The sequence below is a fragment of the Lynx rufus genome, unplaced genomic scaffold (assembly GCF_022079265.1).
Source record: "Lynx rufus isolate CCGP_SWC_20201006 ecotype Redwood Valley unplaced genomic scaffold, mLynRuf1.p SCAF_11, whole genome shotgun sequence".
In the NCBI taxonomy this organism is placed as follows: domain Eukaryota; kingdom Metazoa; phylum Chordata; class Mammalia; order Carnivora; family Felidae; genus Lynx; species Lynx rufus.
In genome coordinates this window covers 56755144-56768273 of record NW_025814825.1, presented here as the reverse complement: position 1 = coordinate 56768273, position 13130 = coordinate 56755144, and the positions used below count along the sequence as shown (strand labels likewise).

At 38.8% G+C, this 13130-nt stretch overlaps 1 protein-coding gene and 2 non-coding genes across 3 annotated transcripts in view; all 3 read left to right on the top strand.

The window, feature by feature from the left end:
- The window catches only part of EIF3A (eukaryotic translation initiation factor 3 subunit A), a 35650-nt gene that overhangs the window by 16101 nt on the left and 6419 nt on the right, over nt 1-13130 (top strand). The window contains exons 8-19 of the mRNA XM_047073513.1: nt 942-1046; nt 1427-1525; nt 2667-2783; nt 3284-3469; nt 3982-4329; nt 4760-4864; nt 4953-5066; nt 6322-6444; nt 6953-7106; nt 7672-7856; nt 11352-11440; nt 12272-12933. Coding sequence (XP_046929469.1) covers nt 942-1046; nt 1427-1525; nt 2667-2783; nt 3284-3469; nt 3982-4329; nt 4760-4864; nt 4953-5066; nt 6322-6444; nt 6953-7106; nt 7672-7856; nt 11352-11440; nt 12272-12933 — 2287 coding nt within the window. The remainder of the gene's footprint in view (nt 1-941; nt 1047-1426; nt 1526-2666; nt 2784-3283; nt 3470-3981; nt 4330-4759; nt 4865-4952; nt 5067-6321; nt 6445-6952; nt 7107-7671; nt 7857-11351; nt 11441-12271; nt 12934-13130) is intronic.
- LOC124507364 (small nucleolar RNA SNORA19) lies at nt 1156-1289 on the top strand. The gene has a single exon (XR_006961012.1). It is a non-coding gene; the product is annotated as a small nucleolar RNA SNORA19 (small nucleolar RNA).
- On the top strand, nt 2204-2333 carry LOC124507363 (small nucleolar RNA SNORA19). The gene has a single exon (XR_006961011.1). It is a non-coding gene; the product is annotated as a small nucleolar RNA SNORA19 (small nucleolar RNA).

Genomic DNA, 13130 nt, shown 5'->3' with positions numbered 1-13130 from the left:
TGGGGATAGGATCTGCTGTCATTTGCCTCAGTCTTGTGACCAGTCTTGTGGCTACACACACAATCCTGCAGTCCTGTGCTTGCAAGTCTTGCTGTGTCTCTGCAGTTAGTCTGCTGTCTTTGGGTTTGCAGTTCCCCACATGTAAAGGGTAAAGGTCCGTGTGCATTATATATTCTAGTTTATAGTTTAGGTAAGGTATGATTTAATTATGGGCAGTTTTGAGGTTTATAAAGTTTGGCCATTTTTTGTCTCCCTTTTTAAGGAAAGTTATTCAGGTGGCACCCTTAGTTGAGTTTTACATATAAAAGTGTAAATCATAAATGTAATTGGGTACATTCTCATCAGGTGGTTTATAGTCCTCACTCCCCATGCCCCCCAAAATAGCCACTTGCCCTGATATGCGACACCACACATAAATTTGCCTGTGTACTTTATATGAGATTTGAGGTTCACATAAATGCAGTATGTTAAATTCTTGTGAGATTTATTCACATGTGTGTAGCTTTTTTTTCTTCGATCATTTCTGTATAAGAACCTATCCCTGTTTGTCCTGAGTTTTTTCTAATAGGGGCTTTTATGAATAGTGTTGGCATGGTAATTTTTGTGTGCTACAGTAATTTGTGAACTGTGGGATTTTACTTATTGCTGGTAATTAGGTTGGCCACACTAGTTGTCTTTGTAAATATTTTGTTGGTTTAGAGTTTTTATATCCTTATTAAGCTCTTGGGAGACTTTTCACTGTAGATAGATACATAATTTGGGGTAAGAGACCCAAGTGTAGTTTTCTTTTAGAGTCCTCTGGTAAATTTAAAGAGGATTGAGGCTGGTCTTTCAGACACTTTCTAGATCTCCAATCCTGTATTTTTCTTCTTTGTATTCAATTCAGTTGGGAATTTAGTTGGAAAATTTCCTTCAGCAGTTAAACCTTTTGTTCATTGTAGGTCAGATTCAATGTATTGCAGTATGTTGTTCCCGAAGTGAAAGACCTTTACAATTGGCTGGAAGTAGAATTTAACCCGCTAAAACTCTGCGAGAGAGTCACAAAGGTAAGGCTTAGTGTTCTAGTTTTGGTTATATGACCTTTGCTAGCTGGCCTTTTTTCAGGTTGTATTTATACTGAGGAGAGAGAAGTATTGTCCTCTGTGTTTAAATTCAGTGCACATTTCATTGTCTTTTTTTCTTTATGTTAAGGGAAAAGATATTTCTGATGTGCTAAATAAATAAGCCTTTGGAGGTAAATTAGCAGCATGGCTAATTTAGTCATTGCTGTCAGTCACCTTCAGACAAGCATCAACATAGTTTTGTATTACATTTGTATTTCCCCGCACTGTGATGTTTCTGTATGTTAAAAAAAAATGAAAAACTTCATAAATGTTTTACTGTTATTAGAAGGTATGATCTGTTTTCAATGTAATGGACTTTACAGGTTCTAAATTGGGTTAGGGAACAACCTGAAAAGGAACCAGAGTTGCAACAGTATGTCCCACAGCTGCAAAACAACACCATACTTCGTCTACTGCAGCAGGTAAACATTTTTAAATAAATGTTTTATTTAGAACTGGAATTTCTCCCCTTGATTGTTTTTATCACAACACTAAAAAATTGAGGAATGGCCTAGGATTTGAACTCCTCACCAAATTCTGTCCTTGCCAAAATTAGTCTTAATTTATTTGATTTGAAAAACAATATTTTACGTATAATTTGTAGTTTTTTTCTCCTTTATCGTTGAACACTATCTACGTACATTTCTCCTCATTAGTAGTGTAAATCTAATTCAACACCTACATGGTTTTAAATTGTCTAAAGGGTACTGTGATTTATTCAGACTCTACCGATGGAAATCCGTATTTCTAGGGGTTTTTCTGCTATTAGAAAATGTTGTAGCAGTGAACATTTCCATACATGTGTCTTTGCGTACTTCTGTGACTTTGTGTAATATCAGAAGTGGAATTAGTCACAGAGTTTACACATTTAAAGCTTTAATAGCTCTTCAAGAGATTCAGTTAGTGAACCCTCCTACCTGTGGTGAGTGGGGAAGCCTTTTCTCTTACTAACGCCATTTATTGTTAGTCTTTTAACATACTTTAGGCTGACTTATGTAAGTTTGAATATTAGGGTTTATAATATGGCTTAAATGTTCCTGTTTTGTCTTCCATTTGTTTCATTGGGAGGGGGCTTTTACTATATTTTCACTTCAGTATTTATGCACATTTCATTGACCTGCTTTCTTTTGTATATGTGAGCAGTGTTATTTCTTATGTGCTATACAAATAGTTGAAGGCTAATTAGCAGTATAACTAAATAGTAATGCTGCCAGTCTCCTTCAGACAAATAATTTTATTAAAAGTGTTCAGATGAATTAGGTAAGTAGCAGATCTCTACAAATATATGGCCATTCAGGGCTTTTTGTTTGATGAAACTAGGATTTGAAAGGATTATACTTTTGAGGAATGGTATAATGTGATGGTTCAGAGCATAGCTTTTGGGGTTGATAGCTTTGAATTGTGATTCCAACTCTAGCAGTGTAGTGTTAACAGTTAACTTTGAGCTTCAACTTCTCTTCTCTGGGAAATGGACATAGGTTCTACTCATAGTTGTGTAAGACTGCACATAAAAATGCTGAATAAATTATAGCTATTACTGCTAACCTTGTGTTCTTTATGCAGGTGGCACAGATTTATCAGAGCATTGAGTTTTCTCGTTTGACTTCTCTGGTTCCTTTTGTTGATGCTTTCCAACTGGAACGGGCTATAGTAGATGCTGCCAGGCACTGTGATCTGCAGGTATGTGCTGGAAGGGACACCGAGGTAGAAGGCCTTTAAGGACTAAAAAACACCTATCCTTTGTTTCTCGCAGTTTTTGGTTCAGTGGCACCATTTTAAAGTTGTACTGAATGGGTTTTCTAGCTTTTGTATTTAACATTCTTAATGTTTTCTCATATTCATTTGAAATTTTTTATCAAAAGTTACTTATTTGTGGGGCGCCTGGGCGCCTCAGTCAATAGGGCGTCTGACTCGGCTCAGGTCATGCTGTTGTAGTTCACGAGTTCAAGCCCTGTGTTGGGCTCTGTGCTGACGGCTCGGAGCCTGGAGCCTGCTTTGGGTTCTGTGTCTCCCTCTCTCTCTGCCCCTCCCCTGTGCTCTGTCTCATGTGCACACACGCTCTCTCTCTTTTCCTCTCACTCAAAAATAGACATTTAAGAAAATATAAGGGACCCGTCTGTAGAATGATTTCGTATTTGTATATAGATGTAACTATTGATGAGGTCGTTTAATTTTCAAAGGTTCGTATTGACCACACTTCTCGGACCCTTAGTTTTGGATCTGATTTGAATTACGCTACTCGAGAAGATGCTCCAATTGGTCCTCATTTGCAAAGCATGCCTTCAGAACAGATCAGAAATCAGTTGACAGCGATGTCTTCAGTACTTGCAAAGGCACTTGAAGTCATTAAGCCAGCTCATATTTTGGTATGCATCTTGGGGAGAAATGAACTACAGAATCTTTCAGGGGCCCTTACGCTATGTCTTGCACAAAAAGGTTTGTTTGGGATGATGTCTGAGAAAAAGACTTTATTATATATTTCCTATTCAGTTGTGTTTCTTAGTTTTGGTATTGTACCTATCACATATAAGAGGATATCCCCTCTTCACCCCCTCTGTGGGATTTTTCCTTCCTGCTTAACTTCTTTCCTTGTTAGTTTTGTTAGCCTTTCTCCTTGGCTTACATGCTATAAAGTAGATTTGGTGCAGAGAACAATGGACCTAGCAAATAAAGGTTCTTCAGCTATGTCGCTGCTATTAAAGATTTTGTATAGTCATAGTATTTGGTGCTGGGAGCTAGTAGCTTGAATAACATCATCTCTTGTTATTAAATGCAGATATACGTAAGGGTAATAGGTCAGGATTATTTAGTAATTTTTTGGATGCCTAATACCCTGGTGTGTCATGTGATAATTTTTTTAATCTGTTTATTTTTGAAGCAAGAGAAAGAAGAACAGCATCAGTTGGCTGTTACTGCATACCTTAAAAATTCCCGAAAAGAGCATCAGCGTATCCTGGCTCGCCGTCAGACAATTGAGGAAAGGAAAGAGCGCCTTGAGAGTCTCAATATTCAGCGTGAGAAGGAAGAATTGGAGCAGAGGGAAGCTGAACTTCAGAAAGTAAGGAAAGCTGAAGAAGAGAGGCTGCGACAGGAGGCAAAGGAGAGAGAGAAGGAGCGCATCTTACAGGAACATGAACAAATCAAAAAGAAAACTGTCCGTGAGCGTTTGGAGCAGATCAAGAAAACGGAACTGGGTGCCAAAGCGTTCAAAGACATCGATATTGAAGTATGTAGCTCACTACTTGTTACGGTCTTTGATCCACATTTCAGAAGCACAGTTCTGTACCAATTAGTGATTTACTTTGAGTAATCTGGTTATTTTCACTCGTTTGTGTACAGCTGATTCATTAACTATAATCTGTGAAGTAAGCCTTTGTTTTAAATGGTTCTGTGCAGTTTTTAGCCATTGTTAAAACAGAGTTGGGTACGTGCAGGTGGGCGGAATGAGAAGTAGATGTTAAGATTATGTTGTTTTTCCCTACACAGAAGTGGAAATATGGCTATTGTAAAACATTCTTACGTTGCCTAACTTCACCTGCTGGTAACACTTACTCATTGTATAAAAAGTAACTTAGGTTTTGATTTTATAAAACATTGCTCCATACGCCTTTCTTCTATATTCTTACTAGTGATTGTGCGTTTGTAATACTTTACAGGATCTGGAAGAATTGGATCCGGATTTTATCATGGCTAAACAGGTTGAACAACTGGAGAAAGAAAAGAAGGAACTTCAGGAACGCCTGAAGAATCAAGAAAAGAAGGTGAATGAAAGGACTGGTTGGTAAACTTACAACATGTCAGGTTAACAGAAATTTCTTTCTTAAATACTTTTGTTTTCATGTCATTCAGATTGATTATTTCGAACGAGCTAAACGCTTGGAGGAAATCCCTTTGATAAAGAGCGCATATGAAGAACAGAGGATTAAAGACATGGATCTGTGGGAACAGCAAGAAGAAGAAAGAGTAAGATTTACATTGGACTGTAACACTTTTAGACTGTAAGCTATAATTAAATCCTCTGCCAGTAATGGGGCCACGGTTTCAGAACTGATCATTCTGTGCTCTTTTGCGAGGAATGGTGGCACTTTAATGGCTGAATACAGACAGACTGGTGGGCAGATAGATGTTTTTACAACAGAGGTTAAAAAATGAAACTTGTAGTAACGCAAAAGACAGGTGAAAAGTTCACTTAAAAAAGAGCCTTATGAGGATATAACTCACATGCCACACAGTTCACCTGTTTAAACTGTGTAATTGATGGGTTTTAGTACATTTACAGAATTGCACAGCCATGAAACTTTACCCCAAAAGAAACTCCACGCCTATTAGCAGTCCCTCCCCATTTTCTCCACACCACTTTGGCCTTATGCAACCACCAGTGCCCTGTCTGTCTCTAGATTTGCTTATTGTTTAGATATTTTATATAAATGGAATCATACAGTACATGGCCTTTTGGGACTAGACTGTCCCTTCTGTATTTATCTAATGGTACAAGAGCAAGGCTTTCAAATGCTCGTGATTAAATTGTGATTAAAAACTAGTGGCCCTGTTCTAGTTTTTAAAAAAAAAGTAAATACAGACAGACAACAAACCTGTGGGGACTTGCAGTGTGGAGAATGCAGCCTCTTGGTTCCACTGGAGTGTTGCCATTCTGTGCTTCGTTTGCCAGTTCCTCCCATTCTTTCAGAAGTTCGAATTTTTGTGATAATGTGTAAAATCAGAGAAAACAGAGTGCAGACCAGATAAAATATTTGAGATGATTTGTTGTAGTCTCTGCCCTGTAGCCTTCCATTTCCCTGTGGAGTGCAGAGAGAAAAGTCTTCTTAAATCATTAGTGCACTCTGCCTGAACCTCCACAGTTTTCTTTAAGGGAGAAAATATCTTTCATAATTAGATCGTAGTGCTTATTACCATGAGGTGTTTAGTTTTTGTTTTATTGTATACATTGTAGTTTTTCCTTTATAAAAATTTTCAGTACCATGGGCCTAAATAAGAATTTCTTACAGACGCCTCAGGACTCTTTTACCCGTCTCCTGTCCCTGATTTCCGCCTAGGGACACATGGGCATGGATATAGTAACCCTTCCATTTTTATAGCAAGATAGAAGGGGCAGAAGATCTGCTTGTCATTCTTTGAGAATATCTGTCAAGAATTGAGAGTAAGTTACTAATCAGAAAGTGAATGCTTTGAAATTTAACTTCATGTTATGTATTTGCAGATTACTACCATGCAACTAGAACGTGAAAAGGCTCTCGAACATAAGAATCGAATGTCACGAATGCTTGAAGACAGAGATTTATTTGTAATGCGACTCAAGGCCGCACGACAGTCTGTTTATGAGGTGAAGTTACTGGTTTCAGGGAAACATTTATTCATGAGCTTTTTTGTTTTGCCTTAAGGTTCTTCTTTAATGCAGTGGTACGTTGTGTCCTGAGCCAACGTTTTGTAATAATCATTTAAATAACATTTTAATAGAAACGTTCTTGAAAATATTTTGTAGGTTATTAAGCAGTCAGCCATCACTATAAACAAATTTTCTGAAGGTGCAAGTGGACTGCATTATATTTGCTTTGGATGTAAGTTTTGTTTACTGTTGGATTTAGAAAGGAAATAATAGATCAAAGTGTCCTGCTCTTAAATTCTAATTTAATTATTTGATTTGGTTTGTATAAAAACAAACCCACTGGTGTAGGAAAAAATAACTGGCCACAACACGTCACAAAAACCGGTCATTGGGAAATGTGTGCACATAGGGTTTCAAGAAACTTGCGGTGCTTTTGTAAACTTCAAATTTAGCTGGTTTGTAGGGCTTCAAAAGATTGGATTTTTATTGTCCGTTCTATTAATAGGAAAAACTTAAACAATTTGAGGAGAGATTAGCAGAAGAAAGGCATAATCGGTTGGAAGAGCGCAAAAGGCAGCGTAAAGAAGAACGCAGAATAACCTACCATAGAGAAAAAGAAGAGGAGGAGCAGAGGAGGGCAGAAGAACAGATGCTGAAAGGTATCGCTAGACCAAGGTTGGAGGGTGTGTGAGGCAAGGTTGATAGTCCGCGTTACAGTAATCTTACTTAGAAAATACAGGAATGAGGAACCAGGATCAGTGGCTTCTTAATTGCAGCTAACTTAAGCTAACTTTTAGTTGTCTGAAGTTTGTTTTAGGTGAGGATGTTCTGTCCTCTTCTAGCTTATTGCCACATCTTTTGTTTTTTGTTTTTTTTAAATTAATACCATTCTTTAATTTTTAATTTTTATCACTCAAGTTTATGTAGCACTGACATGTATTAAGGAGCACATACTACATGGAGTCTGTCAGATGGTCCTTTCTCTGTTATCCCAAGATGCTCAGGAGTTGGGGAGGCATTCGAGTATCTTGTCGTTACAAAAGTGTCGAGTGGCATCATACTTGTTTTCTCGAATATCTTCTGCCCCTTAGCTCATTGTAAAATACACACAATTTTTTAAAAAGAATTTTCCTTCTACCTTACGCTGCCTGCTGAATACCAGCAAAGTAGACCTAGTTCTAGGGCAAAGACTTGGCACACTTAATAACCTAACCCGTTATCTAGAGCGTGAAGAGAGAGAGCGTGCTGAACGGGCAAAACGTGAGGAAGAGCTACGAGAATATCAGGAGCGGGTCAAGAAATTAGAAGAAGTGGAAAGGAAAAAACGCCAAAGAGAGCTGGAAATTGAAGAAAGGGAACGACGTAGAGAGGAAGAGAGAAGACTTGGTGACGATCCACTTTCTAGAAAGGTGAGTGTAGAAGTTACTCTGTTTTTATGTGCCGTGCTTATCACCCGGTTGTCTTGCATGGTCCACATGCCTCAGTGCACATATCAGTGTCTCAGCTTCATGTTTTATTTATTTTTTTAATGTTTATTTATTTTGAGAGAGCAAGCGATCAGGGAAGGAGCAGAGAGAAAGAGAGAAAATCCCAAGTGGGCTCTGTGCTGACAGCACAGAGCCTGATGTGTGGTTTGAATCCATGAACTGTGAGGTCATGACCTGAGCCAGAACCAAGAGTTAGACGCTCAACTGACTGAGCGACCCAAGCGCCCCAGAATCTGCATTTTAACAATATTTCCAAGTGATTCAAATGCCGCCCTAAATATTTTTAATATGCACTCACGTCCAAAACTGACTTTTATTCCCCCTCTAGTTTGTGTCTCTAATCCCTGCTCCTGATTGGTTGCACCGTTACCCATTTAATCTTAAGAGTTTTGAATCTACCCCCTCTCTCCTTTCTGTTCTACGTTCCTGGCTTAATTTAGAATCTTCCTTTGTCTGTATTATTTTACTGGTCTCCTTACTGTTTCCTCTGATTATAGTCTCTCCCCAGCTTCAGACCTTCCTCTGCATTGTGGCCATTTTTTTCATGATGTATATTTGATCATTTTACCTGCTCTTGGGTTTCAAACTTTGCTTTGATTGGTACTCATTACTTAGAACCAAAGGTAAAACCTGCCTTAGCAGTCAAGGCCTTTCTTGTTTCCTGCTTTTTCCAGTAGCTTTGTCTGTCCCCATTTTCTTCTTAGTCATCTATACTCTAACTGTTTCTGAGCTCGTTTTATGCCTTATGGTTCTTTGACATCTGTCTGCATTCTCTGTTTCCCCTTGGATGTGCTAGTGCTCCCTCTTAAACAAGATACAGCTTTGTTTCTACGTTCAGACTTGAGGAGCTGGAGGATTTCTTGCCTGCTGCCTGTCTCCATTCCTTCCTCCGTGCCATACCTTGTGTCAGTTTTCTTGGATGACCTGCTGTTCTTTGATTTCCGTTTAAAATGTATATGGATAGATTTTTGGTTTTGTTACTCCTGTGGCTAATTTTTATTTTTACTTCCCTGTTACTAGTGAATGTGGCCTATACGATTCCTAATTTTGTGTTCTAAAACATGATGTGTTAACGCATATTCTTTTTCTATTGGGCACAAAGTTGTATGTGTATATGGAATCAGAAATGTTGTTACTTATTTTAATTTGCTACATTCTGTTAACTTACGGGAGCTTCATCTTCTGAAGAAAGGGAGGTGACTTACTTGGCTGTGATGATGGATTCCTGAGTTGCTTTTTTTTGTTTTAGTTTTCGCAAATCTGTCCATTTTCAGTCTTTTGTTTCTGTTTTGTGCCTCCCCCTCCCTACCCTCCCTTTCAGTTAGAGTCTTTAATTTATTTACATTTAACATAGTAATTATTATATTTTTTTACTTGCTTCCATGTTCCTGCCACTGCTTTCTTCAAGCCAAATTTAAGAACTTTTCTCAGTACATTTTTGCTGTCTCTAGTCTCTTAGTGATTATCACCGTTTTTTTAAATTTATCTAAACTTCACAGTCTGTAAATTTTGGGAACTCTGTCTTCTCAGAACAAAAAAATTCTGAGCATACTTTTACTTTTATTTGTTCTATTGCAGTAAGTTGAATATTTTTACATCCAGCTCACTAAAACATGTTAATCTATTTAGGACTTTCTTAACAGTTTTCCAACAAGATTGGTAAACATGATTTAGTTTCAAATATGTTTACACTTACCACTTTTTCTCTTTTGCAGATAACATTTTTTTTGGTCTTGTTTTGTATATCTTTTCAATTTTTTTTTCCAGGCTGTCTTTGTATATATCTCCAAAGAGGTTTCTCTTTTTTGTTTCCTCCCCTCAAAGTTGAAAAATGGTGTAGTGGTTTGGTCATTTCGAATCCTCCCTCAGAAGTTTCACGACTGCTCAGTATCCCAGTACACAGTGAAGGGAGGAGATCGTGAGAATAGTCTTGGTCTTGCTACTTCTGTAGATACTCTGTATTATTCCTTGGGAATTTCAGAATATTCTGTCCTTGGAGTAAAAGGAGCATGAAGATTTTCCTGAGACTTTGTCCAGTCACCTAAGTACATAGCCTTTATTATTCACCCATTTTGGCACTTGTGCCTTTTGTAGTCAGAGGATGCAATTCATTTACCTTAGAGAAGATTATATTTCCTTAATCTAGGGAAAGTTTTTTCTCTTGTCTTTATTTGCCTTTCAGAGCCCTATTGTTTTCTTTTAATGTTTCCCTTTTTTAAAAAAAAATCTCTTTGTCCTTTTGAAACTGGTTCTCTGAGATTCCCGTTCAGTTTATATGTTTATTAGCGGGGCTTGTTCTGTTTGATATATGAACTGAGTTAAAAATTTTTGGTAATCATATTGCCTTTTGGAATTCTTTTTGTTTGTTTAATGGCTATCATAGCCATCCCTGAAAATCTTCTTTGAGGGTCTAGTTGTGTGAAAACCTCTAATAACTTGAATTCTTTGCTGAGTTTACTTTCTAGGGCGAGTATGAAGGGTGGGAGAAACTTGGTTTTCTGGGTGTTGACATTCTCTGCATTGTAGTGACCTTAAGTTTTATGGACAGTTGAGCTCCTCTTTTCTCCCACGGTGTCCACTTGGGAAAGTCTCTTAGAATAACCTCCACCTTAAGAGTCCAGAGTCCATTGCGATGGCAGGTGACTTACCATCTCTGCCTCTTCTTCCCTTCAGTTTCTTATGTTAATTGTTATTGGAGGTTTTATTACCAAAACACTTTTTAAAATTTAAATAAAGATCCTCTTATACACCACCTACTTGGAATTGTTAGCTTTGTTAGATTTTTACCTTACTCCTCCCACCCTTGCCGCAGATCTTGTTTTGTATTTTCCAGAGTATTCTTAATTGCTGACTGTGGCCTTAGGTTATGTTTGTAGGAGCCATCAAACTGTGTCAGAGCTGTATGGGATTAAAATTGTGTGCTTTGCTCTCTACAGAGGTTGTACCACATTTACATTTCCACTGTAAGCGTATTTATCTCCCTATACTCTTTTCCATAATTTTTAATGACAGCATAGTACTTGGAAGAGGGAAATACTGTTAATAGAAACATCCCTCATTTGACATTTCATTTGTCCCATTTTAGGAGGTCCTGTGCAATGTACGTTTGGGGCACCGAGCTTTTTTCACATAATCTCAGGAGGGAATTTTGAGGATCAAAGGATATCTGCAGATATTTGAATAATTCCAGGGGTTGGGTGCCAGATTGCTTTCAAGGTGGTATTTTGTTGATTTATAAAGCCAGTCACACCAGTTTCACTGTACTACCACTCTGACTTTGGGTTAAAACAAACCATTTTAAAACTGGTTTATATTTAAGGACTTAAGGTTAATATAAGTGCAAAAACATTTGGTAATACTAGTAGTTGTAATAAGTGTTGCCAACGTAGTGCCTCACATTAACTTTGGTGAATGTAGGACTCTCGTTGGGGAGATAGAGATTCAGAAGGCACATGGAGAAAAGGACCTGAAGTAGATTCCGAGTGGAGAAGAGGCCCACCAGAGAAGTAAGTAGAGTCAAGGAAAATAGTACCAATTAGACAGAGGTCCTGTTAATGCCTCATTAGCAGTTTTTCAGTTGGGTTTATTTTATAGAGGTGGGGAAAGGAGAACTATGAAGAATTGTATGCATGTCTGCTACCAAAATGTTTTTATAGTTTACTTCAACGGTGCTATAATTACGGACTTCTAGATATTTTGAGAAATAAATGCTTCAGGGTTTTTGTTTCCTAATGGAATAATACTGAGATTACAGTAAGAATGAATAGTTCTAGAATGTATTTTCCTTTTATTTTTTTGCTTATGATTATTATGATTATTATTTTGAGAGAGCGAGGCAGGGAGAGAGGGAGAGGGAGGGAGAGAATCTTAAGTAGGCCCCATGCATGGCGCAGAGCCCGGCACAGGGATTAATCTCACAACCATGAGATAGTGACCTGAGCTGAAATCCGGTCATGATTACCCACTAAGCCACCCAGGTGCCCCTTCCTTTAAATTTAAGTGGATTGGACCATCCTTCAAAAATGACTGCTCATGATAAGATGGCTGGTCATAAGTGCTATACAGAAATTAAGTTTTGAAAGCTCATAGTAATGGATGCCAGGATGCTTCTGGTAAAGTGCAGGTAGATACCTTTAATTGTCTACCTGTTTGTTTATTTGTTGATGTAAGATTTTATATTTTGTGTTATTTTTTATTAGGAGCACATATTCTTTCAGGACTAGGAATAATGAATTTAGGCTGAAGTGGTTTTTAGAAGTGAATGAAATAATTCCCAAAAGGATCATTTGCTCTTAAGAAAATGGACTCTTAAAGATGTTTGGCTTGTTGCTCTGTAGGGAGTGGAGACGTGGAGAGGGGCGGGATGAGGAGAGGCCTCATAGAAGAGAGGATGATCGGCCAAGGCGACTGGGGGATGAGGAAGAGAGAGAGTCTTCTCTCCGAGCAGATGATGATCGCATTCCCCGGCGTGGCATGGATGAGGACAGAGGTCCCAGACGTGGCCTTGATGAAGACCGGTTCTCTCGCCGGGGGGCAGATGATGACCGGCCTTCCTGGCGTAGTGCAGATGATGACAGGCCTCCCAGGCGAATTGGCGATGAAGACAGGGGAAGCTGGCGTCATGCGGATGATGACAGACCACCTAGACGGGGACTGGATGAGGACAGAGGAAGCTGGCGAACAGCTGATGAGGACAGAGGACCAAGACGTGGGATGGATGAGGACCGGGGGCCACGGCGAGGAGGTGCAGATGACGAGCGGTCTTCCTGGCGTAATGCTGACGACGATCGGGGTCCCAGGCGCGGCATGGATGATGACCGGGGCCCGAGGCGTGGGTTGGATGATGATCGAGGACCTTGGAGGAATGCTGATGATGACAGAATTTCCAGACGTGGTGCAGATGATGACCGGGGGCCTTGGAGAAACACAGATGATGATCGGATTCCCAGAAGGGGCGAGGACTCAAGGCCTGGTCCCTGGAGACCATTTGTCAAGCCAGGTAAAATTCTGGTATTCAGAAAACCAGCTTAGATGCTTTATAGACTCTGCTTGATGTGTTTTACAAATGGAAAGTGTAATCTTGCATATGCTAATCACTATTCTGTAGTGTTTCAAACAGGGAGATTTCAAATGACTGTATTTCAATATCTAAATAGTTATTTTTTAGCTAAAAAATGAAATTTTAATGTATAGATA